The sequence below is a fragment of the Budorcas taxicolor genome, chromosome 24 (genome assembly GCF_023091745.1).
Source record: "Budorcas taxicolor isolate Tak-1 chromosome 24, Takin1.1, whole genome shotgun sequence".
In the NCBI taxonomy this organism is placed as follows: Eukaryota; Metazoa; Chordata; class Mammalia; order Artiodactyla; family Bovidae; genus Budorcas; species Budorcas taxicolor.
In genome coordinates, this window is record NC_068933.1 from 24,280,548 (window position 1) to 24,302,443 (window position 21,896).

The window sequence follows — 21,896 nt, forward strand, 5'->3', positions numbered from 1 at the left end:
CCTGTATCGCATAACACAGAGTCTGAATGACCTCAAGAGTGATCCCGACTCTATTTCCACTCCATTCAAGTCCATCATCCATGCCGCTGCCCTGAGTGGTCTCACAAAATCTAAATTGACACTTCACCCATTTGACCCTTCAATAGGTCCTTCTCATCCTCGGGGGGAAAAAAATCATCAAATCAAATCAAGATATTTCAGCTTTCTATTAAGCTGCCAAGAATTCTGCAAAGAAGTTTAGCTAATCAGGTAGACAGGCTAAAAAATATTGACATGGCAAGTACATTGGTAAGCAGAAGAGCTGACTCCTCTTCCCCATTCTGACTCCACCGCACTTCAATGGACCTGGTGGTTTGCAGGAAGTCCCGGAGCATCACCTCCACTCAGCTAGAGACCTGCTCCCATCCATCCAACCCTACCCACAAGACGCCTCCCATCCTCAAGCCCCTCCTGGCCCCTGGAGATCTCTCTATCCCAGCATTTACTGCAGCACTGCAACTGTCCGTTTACTGCATGTGCCACTTTCCTAAACCACTGCTGCTTCTTCACCCTGGGCTCCCCGTCACCTGCCTTGTCGTTATGGCAGAGTCCCAGTTAGTGCAGAGAGTCTGACACTGCAGAGCTAGACACACATCTTTCACATACGTTATTTCATTTCTCATTCAACCAACTGCCTGTTTTTGGCAGGTGGGCCTTGCCACGTACTGGGTGCACTTGGCCACATTCTTCAGCACCCCCCCAACCCCTGTGCCTCGGTGCCCCTCCCTGTAAACAGGAATCACTAGTTAACATTTACTGAGCGTTCACTACATGGTAGAAACTACCCTGGACCCTTGGCATGCATGAGGTCATTTAATCCTCATGACATCTGAGGCGGCTGAGCAAATGCTTAGGAAGTGTCAGAATTATTTTTCTTCATTCACAGATGAAGAAACTGAGGTTCAGGGTGGCTTCCCCGAGGTATGGGCTTCTTTCCTTCCTAATCCACTGGCTTTAAAAGGTAAAAGACACAGGCCTCTTTTTTCTCTGATGCTGGTATAGCTTAACATAAGGAAGGTGCATGGCAATATGCATATCTAGCTGTGGCTAAAGGGACATTTTTCCAATGTCACCCTCCAGCAGAAGCTATGTAGACCCCTTGGGATAAAGATCTGTTCCGTTAGAGAAATTAGCTAAGTCGGTGGAGGAGGAAGCAGAAAGATATTTGAAGTAGCACACACCCAGATTCCGAGCATTATCAAATCATCAGCACGATGTGAGTGCCTGCACCCTTAGAAGGCGAGACAGCATGTTTGCCGCATGGATGTGAACAAAGCTACCGACACGCCACCAGATTCTTGAAAAGCAAATATTTATCTACAGCCAGAGAACCAGGATTCTTTTCTAATAAAGAACAATGTACACCATTCTAATTCCAGACTCTTCCTCCTGCTTTACAGTGGGCTCTGATTTCAATGGAGACTTCCCCCCATGAATAAATGTGTCTTGAGTCCCAGATGGCACAATGAATCAGAAGATTTATGGACCGTAAAAAGGGATGACCCAAGTGGTCCAACCTTCATGGAACACCTGGGGCTGTGTATGCAGCAGCTTTTCAGTTCCTGGCAACTGTCACCTGTCTTGCAGGCTCCACAAGAGAATTTAACAGCCCTGGTAATCGACAAGATGCGGCCATCCCTGCTATTTGGACAAGCTTTTAATGCTGTGCCCCATCGCACAGATAAAGCTCAGATGCTTCAACAGTTTTCAAGTAGCGGGTGAGAGGCAAACACAGACTCGATAAGCTCTGTGGGGCTACCAGAACACCTGACCCCAAAGCCAAGTTCTTGAAATGACCAAACAGAACACTAGGGAATTCTCCCTACACCAAGAGAATAAAGATGGAAACAAGGCACCAGCCAGGGAGGATGCACATTACAGTAACCAGAGGGCCAGCACATGTGTTTTTCCTGAGAAGGAGAAAAGGCATACATAGAGGCAGAGGCTTAATAAAAGAAATGAATTTTAAAGAACACCTGCCCCAAGCTAAAGCAGCGCACGACCAGGGCCGTGCCAGTCACTAGCCATCTGAGTGAGGGTGAGTGGTGTCAGCAGAGGGGACACATGCATCCTCCTATGGGGGCCTGGCATATCATTTTTTGTTTCTGTAACCTGGACACAAAATGGCCCAGCTCTCAGCAGACCAGTGAGCTGTTTGGGGGCATCACAGTGTTCTAGAAAATTTCATATCTCGCTTTTTAGCTCTTCCCCAAGTGATTCATAAACTTCAGTCCATGGGGTTGCAAAGTGTTGAACACGACTGAGCGACTGGACAACAAGTGATTCATAATCAAAGCCCCCTAAATCAAAGACACCCCAGCTATACCATGTTGATGTGCAGCTAAGGTGAGCCAAGGTCATCCCAGTGAATACATATGCTTCAATAAGAAAATGTGTCTTCCTTTTCCCCACCATGCTGTCTGCACTGATTTAGACATTTCCTGTAAGAGGGAGGATTTTTAAGACTGAACACTTCAATGAACCCTGTGTACAATCTCCTTTCCCCAAGAACCTGACTGGTGATGATTTTGTTTGCTTTAAGCAAAATGTACAACTAGATAGCTTTTAAACACATAAGCCACTCTACCAGAATTTAATTGTTTACTGTTTTTCCACATCAAACACATTTTAGTGGGCTGGGTTAGACCCATTCTTTATTCATGACATACACAAACAGTTTGGATAATCTCTTAAATTTTGGACCCCTACTAGTCCCAGGATAAAATATCCAGGCACATCTCTGAATAACACACCAAGCTGAGGGCAAGAAAATACAATGGTATGGGACTCTGGGGCTAGTTACAGGGCACAGATGAAAACTGCTCTGCTGGCCTAGGTGCACTGGCCTTTAGATGGTAGTTGGGGTAGAAAAGTAGAAGCAATGTTTTGAGCCAATGAGATATGGTTTATTATTCATTAATTTTCATTAACATCCCCCATCGATGCAGCACTCTTCTTGCTGCCACTGTCTTATTTCGATCAGTGGTATATTTATCTGTAGACATTCAAGATTTGTAATTATTGCAATGTCTAAACATTACATCACGTTATAATGGATGAATTAAGCTGGTAAATGCGTAATTACATTGCAAACAATGGTATTCCAATAGGCATCACAGAAGCCAATTAAAAAGATTACCCTCATTTTAAATCACGGAGTTAAGTTTTTATAATTCCCCAGCCCCCACGTCCCACCATGTGACTGAGAGATTTGTCTTTTTCTAATTGCATCTCAACAGTGTCCTGAGCACAAAGAGGGGTCACCAACCCTGAAGGAAATAAAATTGAGCATTTCCCAAAATTCTGGAAAGGAAGAACTTAGTTTAAAAACTATAAAATAATCTGAAAAGAATCAAAGGTCTGTCAATATAGGACTAACAGTACATCCATTGGTAGAATGTTATGTATACATATACACACAAACACACATAAGCACAATAGGTTTGTAATTGCCCATATGGAAACATGTCCGAAATATATTTTAAGTGACCAAAAGCAAAGTGCAGAACAGTGAATACAGTATGATCTCTTTCAGATTAAAATATATGCAAATACATGTTTTATCTTCCTTGAAAGCAGTAACTAAAAACAGTTTAAAGAAAAGAAAGGGGGCTGAGAGGGGCTTTTGCTTTCAAATATGCCATCCATCTGCAGGTATTACTTTTTTATTGGAAGTAGAGGTTATATAAGAGACTTATGGTTCACTGTGTGGTCCCTCCTATTAATTCTCTGTATTTAAAAAAATAATAATGGTATTTCATTTCATCACAAAAGTGAAAGTGAAGTCGCTCAGTCGTGTCCAGCTCTTTGCGAACCCATGGTCTGTAGCCCACCAGGCTCCTCCATCCATGGATTTTTCCAGGCAGGAATAATGGAGTGGGTTGCCATTTCCTTCTCCAGGGATCGAACTGGGGTCTCCCACATTGCAGGCAGACGCTTTACCATCTGAGCCACCAGGGAAGCACTTAATCACAAAGGAAGTCATCAATTCATTGTATTAAATGAAATTTTTTAAAGATCAAAAAGGCAAACAAGCCAAAAAACAACACCTTAAGTACAATGGGGTTTAGGGCAGGCCACCCCAAAATACCCCAGAGTGACATATAATTTTGAATTAAAGTTACTTAAGAGACAGCCAATGCAAGGACACTCTGACCCTCCTTTGTCCTTCCTGAAAGTAGGCTATAAATCTCCCAGGTGAAAGGTGCCCACCTGTACCGGGAGGTAAAAAGACATTCTGATCACCAGAGATAGGGAACTCAGGGTAAAGAAGGTATATAAACAAACTCTACTTAGTTTCATCATGAATTAGTACCAAAACCTAAGCTTGTCTTGTCAGTTCTTCACAAATTTGTTTCTTTGTCTAAAAAATATATAAACAGCCAGCTTTGGTTACCTCTTGGATTCCATAAGATCTCTGTCCTTACAAAATTTTGTTTTTTTCCTCCTATTAATCTGCCATGTGTCAATTTAACTATTAGACCAGTCAAAGCAACCAAGATGGGTAGAGGGAAATGTTCCCCTCCCTGACAGTTTGATAGACAAAAGGTTACCATCCTTCATATATAAAGAGTTAATATAAACTGAACTCTGTAATTATAAAAAAATCACTGTGATTTTTAAAAAATATAAATTATCAATAAGATGATCCCAAAAGGCATGATCAGACAATCCACAGAGAAAGCAACACAATAGGCAAGATTCATTTGAGAAAATAAGCATGTTCCCTAATTAAAAATCTGATTATCAGTGATATATTGCCTCCCATTCATTGTTAGTGTATTTTTAAGATGATGCCCAATGCTGAGGAAATGCAGTGAAATCAATCTAGCATCCCATACAGGCAGCACAGTATTTCCCAAATGAAAAGCAACATAAGCATGTATCGAACATTAGACATTCTTTGCCTTTGACTCATTGAGTTCGCTTCTAGAATTACTGCCCAAATAAGAGCCTTTATAAAGAAGTACAGTCATCACAGAATTACTCATAACAACAAAACTTGAAACTACTCAAGTGTTTAATGGTTGAATAAACAAAGGTAAAAATCTCCTTGATGTACTATTATGCAAGCATTTATAATTACCATGTAGCTACTAATAATATGAAACCATACTCATGGTAGCTTAAGTTAAGAAAATTGTTATTTACACAATATGATTATCACTATTATCACTAGACATTTTAATGGGCTTCACTGGTGGCTCAGATGGTAAAGAATCTGCCTGCAATGTGGGAGACCTGGGTTCAATCCCTGGGCTGGGAAGATCCCCTGGAGGAGGGCATGGCAAATCACTCCAGTATTCTTGCCTGGAGAGTCTCCATGGACAGAGGAGCCTGGCGGGCGACAGTCCATGAGGTCGCATTGAGTTGGACATGACTGGGCGACTAAGCACAGCACAGACATTTTAATAAACCTAAACTTAAAGGGAAAAAGTTGAAAAGGAATAGAGCAAAATGTGTAATTATGTTAGATACCAACATGACTATATTTTTTCCTCTTCACTCTTGAAGATTGTAAATATTTTAATATTAAGAAAAATGCATTTTGAAATGAGCATGAATATAAATCACACTGTACTATGCTCCTATGAAAAAGAGGAGCTTTATCCATAAGCTGATCTGATTTCCAAATAGATCTTTAGGATTTCCAAGTAGATCTTTCTGGAATAATGGTAGAAACAGCAGAAGCTAATACCTATGGGATTCCTGCCACAAGTCAAGTGTCATTCAAAGCATTTGACTTGTATTAACTCAATCTGCACAGTCAGCCTATGAGACAGAAACTATTGACATCCAAATCACACAGCTAGCAAGTGGTGGACCAAGGATTTGAACCCAGCAGAATCTCAAGAGTCCTTGCAAATAACTGACATAATACGTTCATTTTAAAACACAACACAAAATTCCAAGGGTTTCAAGTCAAGATATTAAGAAAATAAAAACAAAATTAAAAGTTTTTTAACATCTTGCACTTCCTAGGATTTCAATGAAAATGTAACTAAGTATATTTTGATAAATTGAGAGGCACAGGGAGACACACTCCAATGGGGATATGAAGAAAGGTGCAAAAAAATGCCATCACAGAGTGATAAGTGAAATCCGAACAAATGAAGGGCACAAAATATGCTACTCCATCACTGCAAAATTATTTTTAAAAATGATATTTTCAGTCAGTCTGCAGTGTCACAAGAAAGCCTGAAATAAAGACAGGAAACAGTCCACAATAAAATGTTAATTGTGTTACAGCCAAATTTGCCTTTATCGCAAAATCTGTTATGGTAAGATTTCAAGTCAGGAAAATCAATGTTCTGGATACATTCCTAGGGATCACAGAGGCATGTGGCCATCTGGCTGGGGGAACATCCAACGTCTGTGTTTTCTCTGGACTCAGGCACGGAGAAAGGGGCCAGGGGCACACTTAACTGGGGATCACACAGGACAGGTGCTCTATCCGCCCGACAGTGACTGTGAGTCTGAGCAAATCATCTGAAACCACCCTTAGGTCCTCTGAGCCATAAATTCCCTCCATGGTCTCAACAAAGCCCTGTCTGATGGACAAGGAATCAGCTAGGGCTGCTGCTGCTAAGTCGCTTAAGTCGTGTCCAACTCTGTGCAACCCCATAGATGGCAGCCCACCAGGCTCCCCCATCCCTGGGATTCTCCAGGCAAGAACACTGGAGTGGGTTGCCATTTCCTTCTCCAATGCATGAAAGTCAAAAGTGAAAGTGAAGTCGCTCAATCATGTCCGACTCTGCAACCCCATGGACTGCAGCACACCAGGCTCCTTCATCCATGGGATTTTCTAGGCAAGAGTACTGGAGTGGGGTGCCATTGCCTTCTCCATGAGCTAGGATAGTGCTTCCAAAACCCTAGTTCCTGGGCCAGCAGTGGCCACTGGCAAACTCTGACCAGGCCATAAATGAAACTTAACAACAAGAAGCCTCTTCTTTATGACAACTGCTAACTGCTTTTGGGCACACACACCCACCCCAAGGCATTGCCTGCTAATCTATCTGAATGCCCTCCACCTTTTTAAGAGCCTTTCTAATTTAAAATACCCTTTCCCACTTCTGAGGTGGGAAATCTTGCACTGAGCTGCAGTGCAGCCCTTTTAGGAAACCCTCTGAGACCTCACCTGTTCCCAGCACCTGACCGTGACCTCTGCTGACCTCTGGGCAGCAGGTCTATGCCTTATCGGACCCCGTATGTCCAACACTGAGACTGTGGCCAGCATGCAGTAACATAGAATGGACATTTAGGAAAGAGGAGGACAGAGGTGAGTCTGTGGGTCCTGAGGGGCAGTGGGTAATCCAACCTCGAGGAGCAGGGCGGGACAGTGGGTTGAAGCAGAGGTCGAGGCTAAAATCCCAGGGTGTTCTAATTCTAGGAAACCCAACCCTGTGAACCTCAATTTCTCCCCCTGAAAGTCAGGACAATGACAATACCAACCCTCTAGAGCTGCTGGAAAAATTCAATGACATCACCCATAAGAAGTACTTCACATTGTCTCTAGAACATAAGAAGAACTCAAGAGTATTACTGACTCTCATATTTTCTCCCAACTCTGTATCCCCAGAGTGACTGATGTGATGATTAATGTAACAACAACCTCTATGGCATGAAAAATAAGAACCCCCTAGAAACAACAACAAAGTGAGGAACCAAACAACTGTACCTGAGAGAAATATTATTTTTTTTATGTTCCTTCCCCATTAGCTTTTTTAAACTTGCTTGTTTCCAAAAAAAAAAAAAAAAAAAAAAAATAGGAAAGAAAGAAAAGAATGGGAGGCTTGTTCTGCTACCCTCGAGTTCACTGCTACTGTAACACGGTACTAATACAATGTCAAGATCACATGTTTCATTTCGGAAGTGGAGAGGATCTAGGAATGTTAATTCTTTAAATTCTGTCAACATTTAATAGCCTAAGAGTAGAAAACCACCCCAACAAAGCATTCCTTAACAAAGACATCTCTAAGCAGCAGCCATATATTTTTAACATGACAGTATCCAATTTAATTTACACTGTCTTTGGAGGCGGTGTTCATGCAGTCTTTGGGGTTCAGAAATCACTGCAGATGTCAATGTGTCTCAGAACAGATGCAAATCCACAAATGACTCTGAGAAATGTAAAAGATTCCTGAAGAGGAGGCATTTTTCCCTCCTCAAAAAAAGCTGATTCATTTTGGAAGTTTTGAGAAATCCTCAGATACAATGCCTTTTCGTTTTTCAGCATCCTCTCAAGATCTGTCTGAGATTTCTTGCAAACAAGTTACCTAAACCATAAACAACTGCAAAGAATGACTATGTCAAGCAAATTCAAAATTATACCCAAGTTTTCCTCCATATGACATTGCCTTCTAGAAAATAAAAAAGCAGTGTTGTTTAGTCATTCCTCAAACATGCAATGAAATTTCTTCATATACGATCAGATTCCACATGTACAAAAGTCAACAATTACACTAACTGAAATCCCATCTTGATTCTTCATGACTAAGGCCAGGTATTTTTTTATTCTCCTAAAAATCCTAATTTGGCACAGACATCCATATACAGCAGGTACTCAACAGTGATTGATGCCAGCATCCAGCTCACAAATTTATGATACACTTGCCTGTCTTTGGTAATGACCTAATTTTGAATTAATGCAATCCCCATCCCCTTAACCCTCATATAGGCCTACAGCCTTGCCAATTCTGCCAGAGCTCTACTCAAAATCTATGTGGGGGAAAAATCACCATCCAGAAGACAGTAATTACATGGTACTTATGTGTGCTTCTCTCCTACATGTTCTTGTGTGTCAGTCCCCCGTTAAATCACACATGCACAAAACAGACCAGAAGGCTTCTCTAGCATCAACCCTAAGGAAGTGGATTCTCAAGGCAGCCGTATTAAAAGATGTCCATCAGTGTGGCATCTCAAGGCCCAGCTTAAGAATCCCTTCTCAAGTCATGCCTTAGAAAGACAGTTGCCACAAAGAGCCTGGCAAAAGAATCCAACCACTTACCTCAGGAAGGAAGTTACCAACCTCATCGGCTCCTTCCTTCCAGAAACACCTGCCTTACAGTTGTGGCTGCAAGGCACTGTGAATGCACTAAATACTAGGAACTGTTCACTCAAAAACAGTTTATCATCTCAAACGGTATAGGTGCTCTTATTTGCAAAACAGAAATAGAGACGCAGATATAGGGAACGAACATAGGGACACCAAGGGGGGAACGGGGGGTGGGGTGGGGTGGCATGATTTGGGATTGACATATATACACTATTGATACTGTGCATGAAATAGATAACTAATGAGCACAGGGAACTCTACTCAGCTCTGTGGTGACCTAAATGAGAAAGAAATCCAAAAAAGACGGAATATATGTACATGTATAGCTGACTCACTTTGCTGTACAGCAGAAACTAACACATTTAAAGCAACTATACTCCAATAAAAATTAATTTGAAAAATAAAATGGAATATAAGCTATTAAAAAATTGTTCATTTCAAGCCTCCTTCTAGATGCAAACGGGCACTGTTGTTCATGGTGTCCAGATATTATTGATGTGGCCACGCTGAGACATAGGTTTTGCTGTCATCACAGTAATTTGATTGCAGAGGTGACAGGGAGACCTGTGACCTGTTTTGCTAGGCTCATGAGTGAAGGCTGGATGGAACAAAACTTTTCAGTATTAGAAAAGATGAAGGAACAATCTACTTTAGATCATTTGCCAAAATAGCAAGGTACTTCCTACAACTTCCAGGGCCCTAAAGTAAATTGCATAAAGAAACTGGACCCCAAAGATTACAGATGGAGAATTTTGGAAGCAATTCCATGTTCAAGTGGAAATCAAAGAAGCCCAACTCAAAAGAAGTGTGGACGGACTAAAATGGTAACTGTTATCTTAGCAAAAGCTCTCTTTAAAAGGGTTATCTTGAAGACGATGACCCATACATTGAGGAACCAAGGTGATGGGCAGTAGAAGGAATCATAACATGTGAATTCTTTAAATACTTTGAATATTCTTTAAAAGTATTTAAACACTTTAAATACTTTTGCTGGGGTTACTCATGATATTAAAAAAAAAAAAACTATATTGTTTTAAAAAATGATTAATATCACGTATGTGAATTTCACCTCAATAAAAAGGAGATGAAGGAAGAGCAGCAGTACTGGACCCAAAAAAGCAGAAAGACAGGCATGACACAGAGAACCCTCAAAGAGCAACCTTGATACAACTTAAGACAACTTCCTTTCTCCTTCTGGACCTTCTCCCACCCACCCTTGTGCACAGATTTGCAAAAGCAAAGGAAACAGCTGGTACGGGCCCGGGTGTCTAGGACTGCCAGTCCAGAGCAGGAAGTTCCTTCCTGAGGCGGTAAACCAGGCTCCAGGCTTGCAAAGTGAAAGTGAAGTCTCTCAGTCGTGTCCAACTCTTTGCAACCCCGTGGACTGTAGCCCACCAGGCTCCTCTGTCCATGGGATTCTTCAGGCAAGAATACTGGAGTGGGTTGCCATTTCCTTCTCCAGGGATCGAACCCAGGTCTCCCACATTGCAGGCAGACGCTTTAACCTCTGAGCCACCAGGCAAACCTCTGCAGGATCTCACCAGGACCTGAGGGCCTCTCGCCTGCTCCTGTGCTCCCCGCTCTGGCTTTCTTTCTCCTTCTGTATTCTCTACATTTTTGTAAACAGACAGCTAAAGAGAGAGAAGTTTACGGATGGCTTTTCACTAATTTACCCTTGGAGAAACAAGGCATCATTATTTGCATCTAAGAGATTAGGTTAAGGAAGGACAGACGAGAAAATGTTTTCTTGCATTCAGAGCCAAATATAAAAATAACTTTAAAAATTTTCTCCTCCCTTTCCACAAATAAGTCAGCCCTGTTGGCAATGGTGTCTGGGAGTCGTTACCATAGCCTGTAGCATGTGGGAACCAGAGCTGCCTTTGTTACAGCCAGCAACTCTTCCATGGTCTCCTCTGAACTTAAACCAGCAAGAATGCTGGAAGGAGCTTCTGGAAATCAACAGCACTCCGAAGAAGGCAAAACAGTGGGTACCCACCATGGCAAACCCCTTCTTTCCTGCATCACCACCATCACACCTTCATTCTCCTTAAATTTATACTTTCCCACATCTACAGGACAATGTCAAGGGAGGGTCAGGGGCTAGTTAGAAAGGAAGAGCTATGATACTGGAGGGAGGGAAGCACCTATTGCCTCAGAGAGTGACTCCAAGATCAGGTGGTAGAAACTTTCTGAGGCCAACGTCCACGCTTCTGTCACTTTTGCATCCTGACAAGCTGCCCCTTGACTGCCCTTCCACCATCTCTGTAAGGATCAGGAGGATGGACACAGAGGGCAAGGACTGATGTGCCAAAAAAATCCCATGGGAAAACTATACACATTTCTGCAAGTACACACTTTGAGAACAAGAACATCACAAGCAACCTACAAAAAGCACTTGGCTGAGGAACCAATTAAGAAACACTAGAATTTCTTGAGTTTTTGAAAAATAACCAATCTGCTTTGAGTCCCTTCTACCTGCTCATCCCCATGCCAGGCACCACCTGGGGAGCAATGTGCCATCACATGAACCATCAGAAAAGTGAGGGTATAACCACAGAGCAAACTGCCATGCTGTACACAGAGAGGGCCTTGACGGCTTGACAAAACGTGTCATCCAGTCATAGAGAACGAATATATGGATATCAAGGGGGAAAGGTGGGGAGGAAAGACCTGGGAGACTGGGATAGACATATATACACTATGACACTGTGTATAAAATAGATAACTGATGAGAACCTACACTAGAGCCCAGGGAACTCTACTTAACATACTGTGTTGACCCGAATGGGAAAGAAATCCTAATGGGAGGGATATATGTATATGTACAGTTGATTCACTTTGTTGTACAGCAGAAATATAACATTTTAAAGCAATACACTTCAGTAAAAAGTAATTTAAAAAAAAAGACAGGTCATCATATATATTTGGAGGCTATCTGAGATGCCTGTCAATCACTCTCGGTTCCCAAGGCCATACGGACTTGAGGCATAAGCCAGATGGGAGGGTCAGCTTCATGAGTGCTGGAGCAGGACTGGAGAAGGCAGCCAAAATGGAGTCTCCCAGCCCTCCCCTCTGAAGTGAAGGCAGCCAGCTCAAGAGGACGGGAAAACCGACAGCAACCCGGCACTGGTTTTGCAATCAGAGCAGCTGGGCCAGGGGGAACAAAGTCCTGGCTGAGCCTGCCCCCAGCAGAGCCTGAAACACAAACCACCCTCCTCTCCAGCCCTGGGCTCAGGCGGGCCATGGCTGCAGCAGACAAGAGAGGGCTAGAGATGAGGCCAGCACAGGTCCCCTGCTTAAAAATAAAAAACCCTCCCTGATGGATGGATGGTCAGATCCTTAACTAAAACTTCCATGGAGAGAAGCAAGTTAGCAGGTGAAGAAATCAACCAGAAATTCTTACTCCAATATCAGCAACCACCCTCCCCCCACCCCCACCCTCACATTCCCTACCCCCAGTACATGGAGCAGAAGCCCCTCACTTCCTCCAGATGCTGGAAAACAACTACTTTCCCAGTCTCTCTCCTGATGCTCAAAACGACCCTGTTAAGTAGACCCTATACATTTTCTAGGTGTCCAGATAAAGTGAATGAGTGAGAACTAAAATAGGTGAGGTTTGGGACATGTACCCACTGCTGTATTTAAAATGGATAACCAGCCAGGACCTAGCATAGAGCAAGGGAACTCTGCTCAATGTGATGTGGCAGCCTGGAAGGGAGGGGAGTTTGGGGGAGAATGGATACCTGTATATGTATGGCTGAGTCCCTTTGCTGTCCACCTGAAACTATCACAACATTGTTAATTGGCTATAGCCCAATACAAAATAAGTTTAAATAAAACAGGTTGGATTTCCTGGGGAATAAGATGAACAGGTGGTAGAGGATACACAAAACATCTGTTAACAAATTAAAAAATACTTTCTCTAGGCAATTCTAAACTGCTTGTGCAAAGATGGACTTGAGAGTTGATTCTAGAGTTTGAAGGAGAGGCCTCGAATATTTACAATAATTTGAACACTCCAGTGGCTTTTCAAGTCTTTGAACTCTGTTATTCAAGGAGTTTCTTTCTTCCACTGCAAGATGAAGAGTTTGATTTTTATGTGAAACAAAGTCCAAGAGAGTTCAAAGAGGACTCACCACAAAAACAAAAGCCAAGCAGCATCAGTATTAATAATGCCAAACTAAAGAGATATTTAATAACCTTTGTAAAATTAAAAACAATGACTAATTCAATCCAAGCAACTAGGTCATGCTCAAATTCCAGTAAATCTAAAAGTGAGATAGAATAAGGCAAGAATTTTGCTTTGCTTCAGTAGTCAAAGTGAAGGGCCCATTCAAGGGCAAGGCTGGAAATACAGTCACAATGAGAACACCAGAGGGACAAGTGTGGGGCTGGGGAGGGACACTGGGACACAGGACAAAGGGAAATGACCACAAGAGTACCACCTGGGAATCTGACAGAGCATCTGAGTATCAAAGGGGAAAAAAACTTCTCATAAAAACCAGTCATCTAGCAGACAGCTCAGAGGTTCTTAAAGAAGCCGCAGAGCCTCTGGTGTGTTTCCTGCTTGGAGAAAACCAGTGAACAAGCTAACCAAAGAGATATTAGAACCTCCACAAACAGCCACAGAACAAGGCAAAACTGAGGGCTTCAGAGAGGTACAGAGTGTGTAAGAAATTAAACAGGGACAAAAGGCACTTGACTAGGGAGAGGCAGCAAGGTACTGAGCCACCAAGTGAATCAAAGGGATCAAATATATAAACGATCATCTACCAGTTCTCTGCCTACCGCTTTGGGTGGCTTTCCAATTATTAAGAACGGCCTTGAATAATTAGGAGAGTAGGATACGTCAGGCAAAATCATACGTGGCCCAAGTTCAACTCACCAAGATACATTCTTCCAATTGCAAAACACACAGCATGCTTTCAAACACTGAAGTGAATAGCAAAGCACTAGAATCTCACATAGGTAAATATCCCACAAGAAGCAGCTTACTCTAGGCCAAGAACATTCCACCGAGTTCCCTTGTTAAAGAGGCTGTCAGGGCTGGCAGTCAAGTCAGTATCTGCAGAAGGCAGGTAAGGACTCACACCTGACACGCAGGCTGCACCCTGGGCCTCCTTTCAATTTGCAAAAGCCTCTCTTCACTCAACCATGTATTTCCAATGAAACCAACAGGTGATTTCTCTGACAACATGATTAGATCTTTTTTACAAGAACTTTTAAAAACAAGCGGCCTGGAGACTAAGGACTTTCCAGAATACTGCCATTTCTTTTGTAAATCAAAATAAGAAAAGAGAAATCTAGCATTATACTTCCCAAGGCCAACTACCTTAGCTCAGCTCAGGCCAGGAAATTCAGTGTCCTATGGACTGAGGCAGAGCAAAAATGGGCTTTTCACACACAAGAAAGAAAAGGTAAGATAATAATGCAACTTTGTTTCTTCTTCATAATATCAAAGGAAACACTGATTAATTTCCTATTTAATCTTAAAGTCTTGAAGTTGAAAAAACTAAAGAGCCAGTGTTTCTTTCACCATTGTATATAAAATTGTTAGTTTACAAGAGAACTTGACACTTCAATAAAATGCAAAACTAAGTAACCAACTTTTTTAACATCTCTAAAAGCCAAATGACTTCTTAAAGAGAGGAAAGGCTACCGAGAGCTTTCAAAGGTTTCTGCTGAGCTACAATATATTTTAATAAACTAGGGACTCGAGAATATTCTTAAATGTATACATGCCTTCATTAACTGAACACCCAACGTTAGAATTCTGTTCTTATATCACCTTCTAGCTTTTTATTATTTTAGCTCTTCTAAATCTTTCAGAATTGTGACAAATACTAACAAATGATGGCTATCACAGAAAACTATAAAAGAAGAAAATGCTCTTTCCCCTTGTTTTCTTAATGTAATAAATGTATTATAATCATCCTTTCCCCACTACTCTGTACTCTCTGCTACTTTTGGAAGACATATAGTCCTAAACGAAGCAAAAAAGGTCATTTCTTTCTCTGACCATAAATAAGACAGAAATGTTCAGGCCATATAATAAAAACAGCTGATGATTTATTCCTATTCAGTATTTAAGATGTTCTGACAATTTTCAACTATTTAATTGCTTTTTATGTTGAATCCTCTTTTCCCTACAGATGGATTGTAAACCAGGTGAACCTCCTTTGAAAGACAAAAAGGCAAAACAACAATAGGAGAATGGCGGGGCGGGGGGCATCCTTTCTGCATCTGGAGACAAGCTTGTTTGTGGACTTAAAAAATAAAGAGCTGAGGTTAGAAAAAAAATTCAGCCTCATTGTTTACTCTTCAAAGTTCTTGGAATTCCTCTACACAGATCCTTACTTGTTCGATAATTTCTGTCTTTCCCTTTGTTGTTAATAACATCAGTTTTATTAATGTTCCATCTTTGCATTAAGAACTGCCTTTAAGTAGCTCTTTCAATAATCTCTGTGAATATGTAACCCTCAACCTCTTTCTTCAATTTAGTGGCACAATAAAGAAGTATTTTGCTTTCATGCATAAAAGACAATGGCAAACATAAAACTGAAGAGGCCACCAAGTCACGAAACTGATGAGACACTAGATAATACAGAGAATGGAGGTTCAACTGACTGGTAACTGGATATGGTAGCTTTTTTCAAGCCGAAGAATTACACTCAGCCTAGATCTAGGGCAACAGGGAGATGTTACCTTTGGAAATATTGGTGTCCAGTTCCTTCCCGATACTATCATAAGCAGCATTCAGACTAGAACAAAGATGACAGCGGCATGCAGTCTTCCCTTTCTTCACTGCCTCCATGTACTCTGGGGTGGGGGGCCGAGGGGAGACACTGGCAATGATGCTATCATCGGGTTTGTCCTTAGGACACTTAGAATGCTGTTAACCAAGCCAGCACCACAAAAATCTGAGCTGTTTAGAGAAGAATTCCAAATAAATGGACCCATTCCCAGACACTTAGTATACCAATTAACCAGGCTCAAAAAATCCCCCTAGTTTTGGAATTCTTCCACTCACCTAAAACATTAGGGGAAAAAGAAAAAAGTCTTCTGGAAAACACTCCCCAAAGAGAGGGGGAAAAAAAACCCCAAAACTTGTCAGTTGTTTTTTTTTGTTTCCTTGTCAGTTTCTTATCCATTCCATTTCTTACAAAGCACTTCCATAAACCTCCACTCTTTAACACTCAACCAAAACCAGGCTTCAAGATGTCGGTAAAGCACAAAATTACCAGGAAATACTCCCAAAACTCCCCTTAGAGATTTCAGTAATCTCTCTTTCATGCCCCAGAGTGTACTGGGTGAAACAGAGATCCCAGAATTGAGTCACGCCTTACAGACTGAAATTTTTGTCTTTACTAATCATCATTCACCCGGATTACAAAACATTCTTCTCTGGAGTTTCTTAAGAAAAAGGTGCAATAATTTCTACATTATGGTCACAGTCTGAACTTAAACAAAAGAATATGATGACAGATATTTCAAATTTGGAGCACCCCTTGGATATGGGTCTAACAATCATTATAGCCCATGACTCAACATCAGACACCACCCATCTTCTGTGCAACCATTTGAAATTTCCTTCCAGGAAAGGCGGGCTGAACTGGGAAGACAGAAAAGGAGATCCAAAATGTTTGGACCGGAACCCACTTCAGAAGTCTTAGTCTTTCTACTAGAAGAGTAGAATCCTAGGGACTGCATTTCATATTGTTCACATACTGACTGCCTCTTGCTGGTCCCCCAGTCCCCCTCTATTTACCTTGAAAAGCTTTGCTGGGAAGCAGGTGAGATTAAGCACACAGTCTGACACAGGAGAAACAAACATCTTCCCCAAATGCATCTTAAGACACCCTGCAGAAGAACCAGGTCCCTCTGCCCTCCTACCTGGGAAAGCGTGTGGATTGGGCGACCCTCTCTTAAGGCACTTAGAACAGAGAATGTGCACGGTGTAGTGCAGTCCAGGCCATTCCTGAAGTAGGACATTCAGTTCCTCTACCAAGGGGGTTATGGCTTGCCATGCCGTCCATATGTTCGGTAACGATGCGTGGCTGGCAATGGACAGGGTGTCCGGCTGCAGGACCCCCTTGGCAGGTCTGTAGCTCACCACCACCGGGACTTTCCCCCTGTAGGCGAAGATCTGAAGTTTGCCATCCGACCTGTGCACCACGTGGTTGTTGATCTGGACGCTGTAGCGGGCAAACAAGCCGGGTGGAAAGGTGAAGGGAAAACTGTATTCAATCTGCAGCTGCTCAGCCACAAAGGACTGCCCGGCCAGGTTGGTCCCGTTAATCCAGGCTTCCGCGTGCGGCACCTCGTTTTGCACGTAGCAGGGGAACTTGTACCAGGCCGTGGACCCATTCAGGGGCTTGCCCTTCGCTTTGTTGAGGCAGTAACAGAGTCCCATTTTCTCCAGCAGCTCCAGCAGCAGCTGCAAGTCCTGCTGAGCTTGGACATGAGGCTTCAGCAGCAACCGGATGACGTGGGCTGGCAGGAGCCCATGCAGCAGAAAGCCCTCCACGTAGTGATGTAGCTGGGTGGCCCGAAGCGTGTCCTGGCTCGGGGCGGGCGGCGCCATCAGCGGGGAGCTTCCGGCCCGGCCCTCGGCCTCGGCCTCGCCGCTGGTCCCCAGGAGCAGCTTGTGCAGTAGCAAGGAAGGGTCCCTCTGGAAGAAGACGTTGAGAATGTCGATGAGGCGGGAGAGGTTGTGGAAGACGTGCTCCTTGAGGGCAGGGCTGTCCTCGAAGTACAGCAGCTTGCCGCTCTCGTGCAGGTAGGAGAGGGCGCTCTGCAGCCGGTCCTCGGTCAGCCCGGCCTGCAACCCCAGGCGAGCTGAGTCCCACCAGCTGAGCCAGAGCCGCTGCGCCTGCGGGGGCTGGAAGTGCAGCTCCTCCAGCACCTGCCAGGACCGCGGCAGCACGCGGTGTAAGTTGGGGAAGATTTCACGGTGCTCGGCCACCGAGAGCAGTTTGTCGCGCAGGCGCTGTAACTGGCGCGGGTCCCGGCAGCTGACGGGCAGCACTGGCGAGAGGATCTGCAGCCGGTGGTTGAGCAGGTACTGGAAGTGGGCCTTGCGCCGCCGAAGGTTCTTGTCCGACACCCCGTAGTAGGCGGCGTGAGGGCTGGCGGAGCGGAGCTCGAAGTCCCGGGCCAGCGCCTCGTCCACCACCTGGGCCAGACGGCTCAGCCCCTCGGCGTCGTGCTTCTCCTGCAGGGCGATCTGGCGGTGGATGTCCAGACACTTCTCCTCCAGCTCCTGCTCCCCACACAGGTCGGCATGGGTGCCCACGATGCACACCACGGCGTGGGGCACCCGGGCCCCCACCCGATGCAAGAAAGAGCCCACGGTGGTGGGAAAGCGGAGCGGCTCATAGGTGGCCAAGTTCACCACCAGCACGTACAGGGCCCCCGGGGAGAGGAAGAAGGGCTGTATCACCTCGTAGCGTTCGTCCCCGGCTAGGTCATACACGATGAACCGCAGGCCCCGGGACGCATCCGCCGTCCAGCTGGTCACCTCGATGCCCTTGCTCCCAGGCGGAGGTGAAGGCGAGTAGGTCTTCTCCTGGCCCCCTCCCCCAAGCTTCCCCTCCACTCTGTCCTCAGTGAGGCAGTGCCGGAGAAGGGTCTTTCCTGCCGCCTTCTGACCCATCAGAAGCAGCTTGAGGCGCGGCTGGACCGCCGGCTGGGAGTGAGCCAGCTCCTTCTGGTAGGCGGCGATGTACGGGATCCCCTTCATACAGACCTCGTAGGGGGGCTGGATCAGAGGGTTGTCCTTGATCTTCCACAGGCCCACGCGGGAGAGCTGGCCAAAGTTGTCTGGCAGCACAGCGATCTGGTTCCCCTGCAGGACAAGCTCCTCCAGGCCGGTGAGTTCGACGATGGAGTCGGGCAGGTAGCGGATCCGGTTGTTATCCAGCCACAGGGTGAGAAGACGGCCCAGGCCCGAGATCAGGGATGGCACCGAGGTGAGCTGGTTGCGGCTAAGGTAGAGCTCCTCCAGGCCAGCCAGGGGCAGCAGGGCGGCCGGGAACTCCTCCAGGAGGTTGGAGGAGAGATTGAGCATTTTGAGTCGCTGCAGGCGGCTGAACTGGGCGGGCAGAGCCCGCAGCCCGTTGTTGTCCAGCATGAGGCTCTCCAGGCTGGCCAGCTCGCAGAAGCCGCTCGGCAGGGTGCCAAGCTCGGCCCCACTCAGCCAGAGGATCTTGAGGGCGCGCAGGGCACTGATATCCTCGGGGAGGCCCCGCAGCCGGTTGCTGGACACGTCCAGCTCCTCCAGGGCCGCCAGCTGCAGCAGCTGTCGGGGAAAAGCCGTGAGCTGGTTATGGTCCACGTCGAGGGTGCGCAGGCGAGAGAGGCCGGCGAGGGAGTCGGGCAGGTGCGCCAGCCGGTTGAAGCTGACGTCCAGCTCTTCCAGGTGGACCAGCGCACCCAGCTGGGCTGGCAGGGTAGGGAGCTGGTTGTGGCTGAGGTTGAGCTTCCGCAGCTCGCGCAGGGCGCCCACCGCCTCAGCGCCCAGGACGCTCAGCCGGTTGTGGCTCACGTCCAGCTCCGTGAGGTGATGTCCCAGCTCGGCCACTGCCGGAGGTAGCTGGGCGAAGCGGTTCCGGCGCAGGACCAGGACGCGGAGGCTGCCCAGCGCCGAGCCCAGCCCGTCGGGCACCTCCTCCAGGCCGTTGTTCCCCAGGTTCAGCACCTCAATGTCCCCGATGTTGGCCGGGAGCACGAGCTGGGGGGCGTCAGGGGAGTCCAGCTGGTCGGTTCCCGGGCAGCCCCCGGCCGAGCTGAGGGTGAGCTGGCGCAGGTTGCTCCGCAGCTTCCTGGCGCGCAGGGCGGCGTCCCGCCACAGCCTCACCGTCTTCAGGTTCCCGCTGTCCGTCCCTGCCATGGCGGGGCCCCGGGCCGACACCCTCGCGCGGGAACCCGCAGCTACATTCCGCGCTGCGCCCCGGCGGGCGCCAGTCTCCGGGGCCCTTTCGCTCGCGTTTCTCCCTTCCCACCGGCCCTCGGCAGCCCGCGGCAGAGGGTCCTAGCGCAGCCAGCGGCCGGGTGCCCGCAGCTGGGGGGCGGCGGCGACGCGAGCAGCTCCGTTGGGCGCCGGGCGCACGGCGCGGGGAGAGGCGGCGGCAGGCGGCGAGCGCAGCTCGCATTCTCCGGGCTCCCGGGCCAGGGGCGCGCCGGGGCAGCAGGGCCGCCGCCCGCCCGCCGCGCCGCGGAGGATGCCTGCCGCTCCTCCTCCCGCTCCGCCCGCCTCCGGCGCCTCGGGGCCGACTGCCGCCCCGCTACCCTCGCCGCCGCGGCCCGGCGGCCCGCAGCATCGTCGCCTGCGTGAGCTCCATGAGGACGGTGACGCCCGGCTCCGCCGCGGGCATCCTGCGGGCGCAGGGCCGGGCCGCCGCCGCCGCCGCCTCCTCTCCGCTTCCCCGGGCTCGGGCGGGAGCGCGAGCCGCGTCCCCGGCACGGGGAGGGCGAGATCGGGAAGCAGCAGCGCCGCCCGGCGGAGCGGCCCCCACGTGACCGGCGGAGGCGCCGCGTGTTCCCGGCACCGCCCCGGGGGCGGTGGCCACGGACCGGCGCCGGGTGCGGGCTGGGGGCGCCTCGCCGGGGCAGGCCGGCAGCGTGCACAGCGCTGGGAGGGAAGTACCCCGGGTGGGGCCAGTCCCCGCTGCAGACCCGGATCCCCGGGTGCTCCAGCTTGGGTTCGCCTGCGTCTGGCTCTTTGTTGGCCCTGCACCTCCAAGGGATATCTTTCTCTTTTTCCCTCGCGTGTCGGATCCCTGGCCTCCCTTACTCATCCCTCATCTCCCTTACCTCTTCCACTCATCCTACATCCACACCCTAGTAGAACTGGCCCATGCAGGGCCCTGCGATTCATTGTAGGAGGTTAAAAAGAGAGTATGACTAAACAAAAGAAGGAGAAAAGCAGGCAAACATTCATTCACTTGGTAAATATTTATTGAGGCCCTATTTTGTGCCAGATCAGCAGAGACAGACGTTCTCCACTCCCCTGGGGGAGGCCCTGAGCTGGATCCCCGCTGGCCTAATTGGAGGGTGAAGCAAGGGGTGCCATGCATTGTTTTGTCCAGGGTATTCTAGTCATCCTCCCAACAGCCAAATACAGAACAAATACTGTATGTCAACTATACAGTACTCCTCATGCTGTAGGTTCAAGAAAATGAAAGCTGTTTCAAGCAAAATCTGCAGCCCAGTGCTCAACTTGAAGATTTATTTTATTTAGGTGAGGCAGTTTCTTTGAGATCACATCTATACTAAGTGCATAATATCTTCAAAATTTACCCAAACCTTGAAATCTATCAGGCCCGCGAATACCACCTCCATCACTGCCCCCAGCTTAACTAATAATAAAGCAAATAGTTTTCAGAGATGCAAAACCAAATTTCATTGGTTAATTGCACCAGTTAACAGTCATGGCTCTCCTCTACACATGACTTCGCTGTTATCTGGAGACCCAGATTTGGTGGGTATTTAAGTAGTAATCATCTGTCTCTTCAAAGAGAGTGACTGAACATCTGGAGCTGGAAATCTCCCCAAGACGGTTAACAAGCCTGGGGTGGTACAGTCTGTAACTGAAGGATACTCCCAGAGCCAGGTGGATCCCAGAGGCCCCAGGTACCTTAACGGGATGCAGGTGAGCTGTGTTCACCCTGCAGGGCTTCCTGGAAGACCAGATTGCTCAAGAATTCCTCATACCCTCCCACCCGCCCCGGAGGAAGAAAATTCAAGATCACGTAGGCTGACCCTTTTGTTCACAGAGACAGGCCCAAGTAAAGCAACCTCT

General features: G+C 46.8%; 1 protein-coding gene and 1 non-coding gene across 3 annotated transcripts in view; one reads left to right on the forward strand and one right to left on the reverse strand.

Moving 5' to 3' along the window:
• MFHAS1 (multifunctional ROCO family signaling regulator 1) overlaps positions 1-19,985 on the reverse strand; it is a 109,098-nt gene extending 89,113 nt beyond the window's left edge. For both annotated transcript variants that reach the window (XM_052661444.1, XM_052661445.1), the window contains exon 1: positions 16,988-19,985. In XM_052661444.1, coding sequence (XP_052517404.1) covers positions 16,988-19,985 — 2,998 coding nt within the window. The remainder of the gene's footprint in view (positions 1-16,987) is intronic.
• LOC128068429 (small nucleolar RNA SNORA1) lies at positions 9,535-9,669 on the forward strand. The gene has a single exon (XR_008201491.1). It is a non-coding gene; the product is annotated as a small nucleolar RNA SNORA1 (small nucleolar RNA).
• Positions 19,986-21,896: the final 1,911 nt, after the last annotated feature.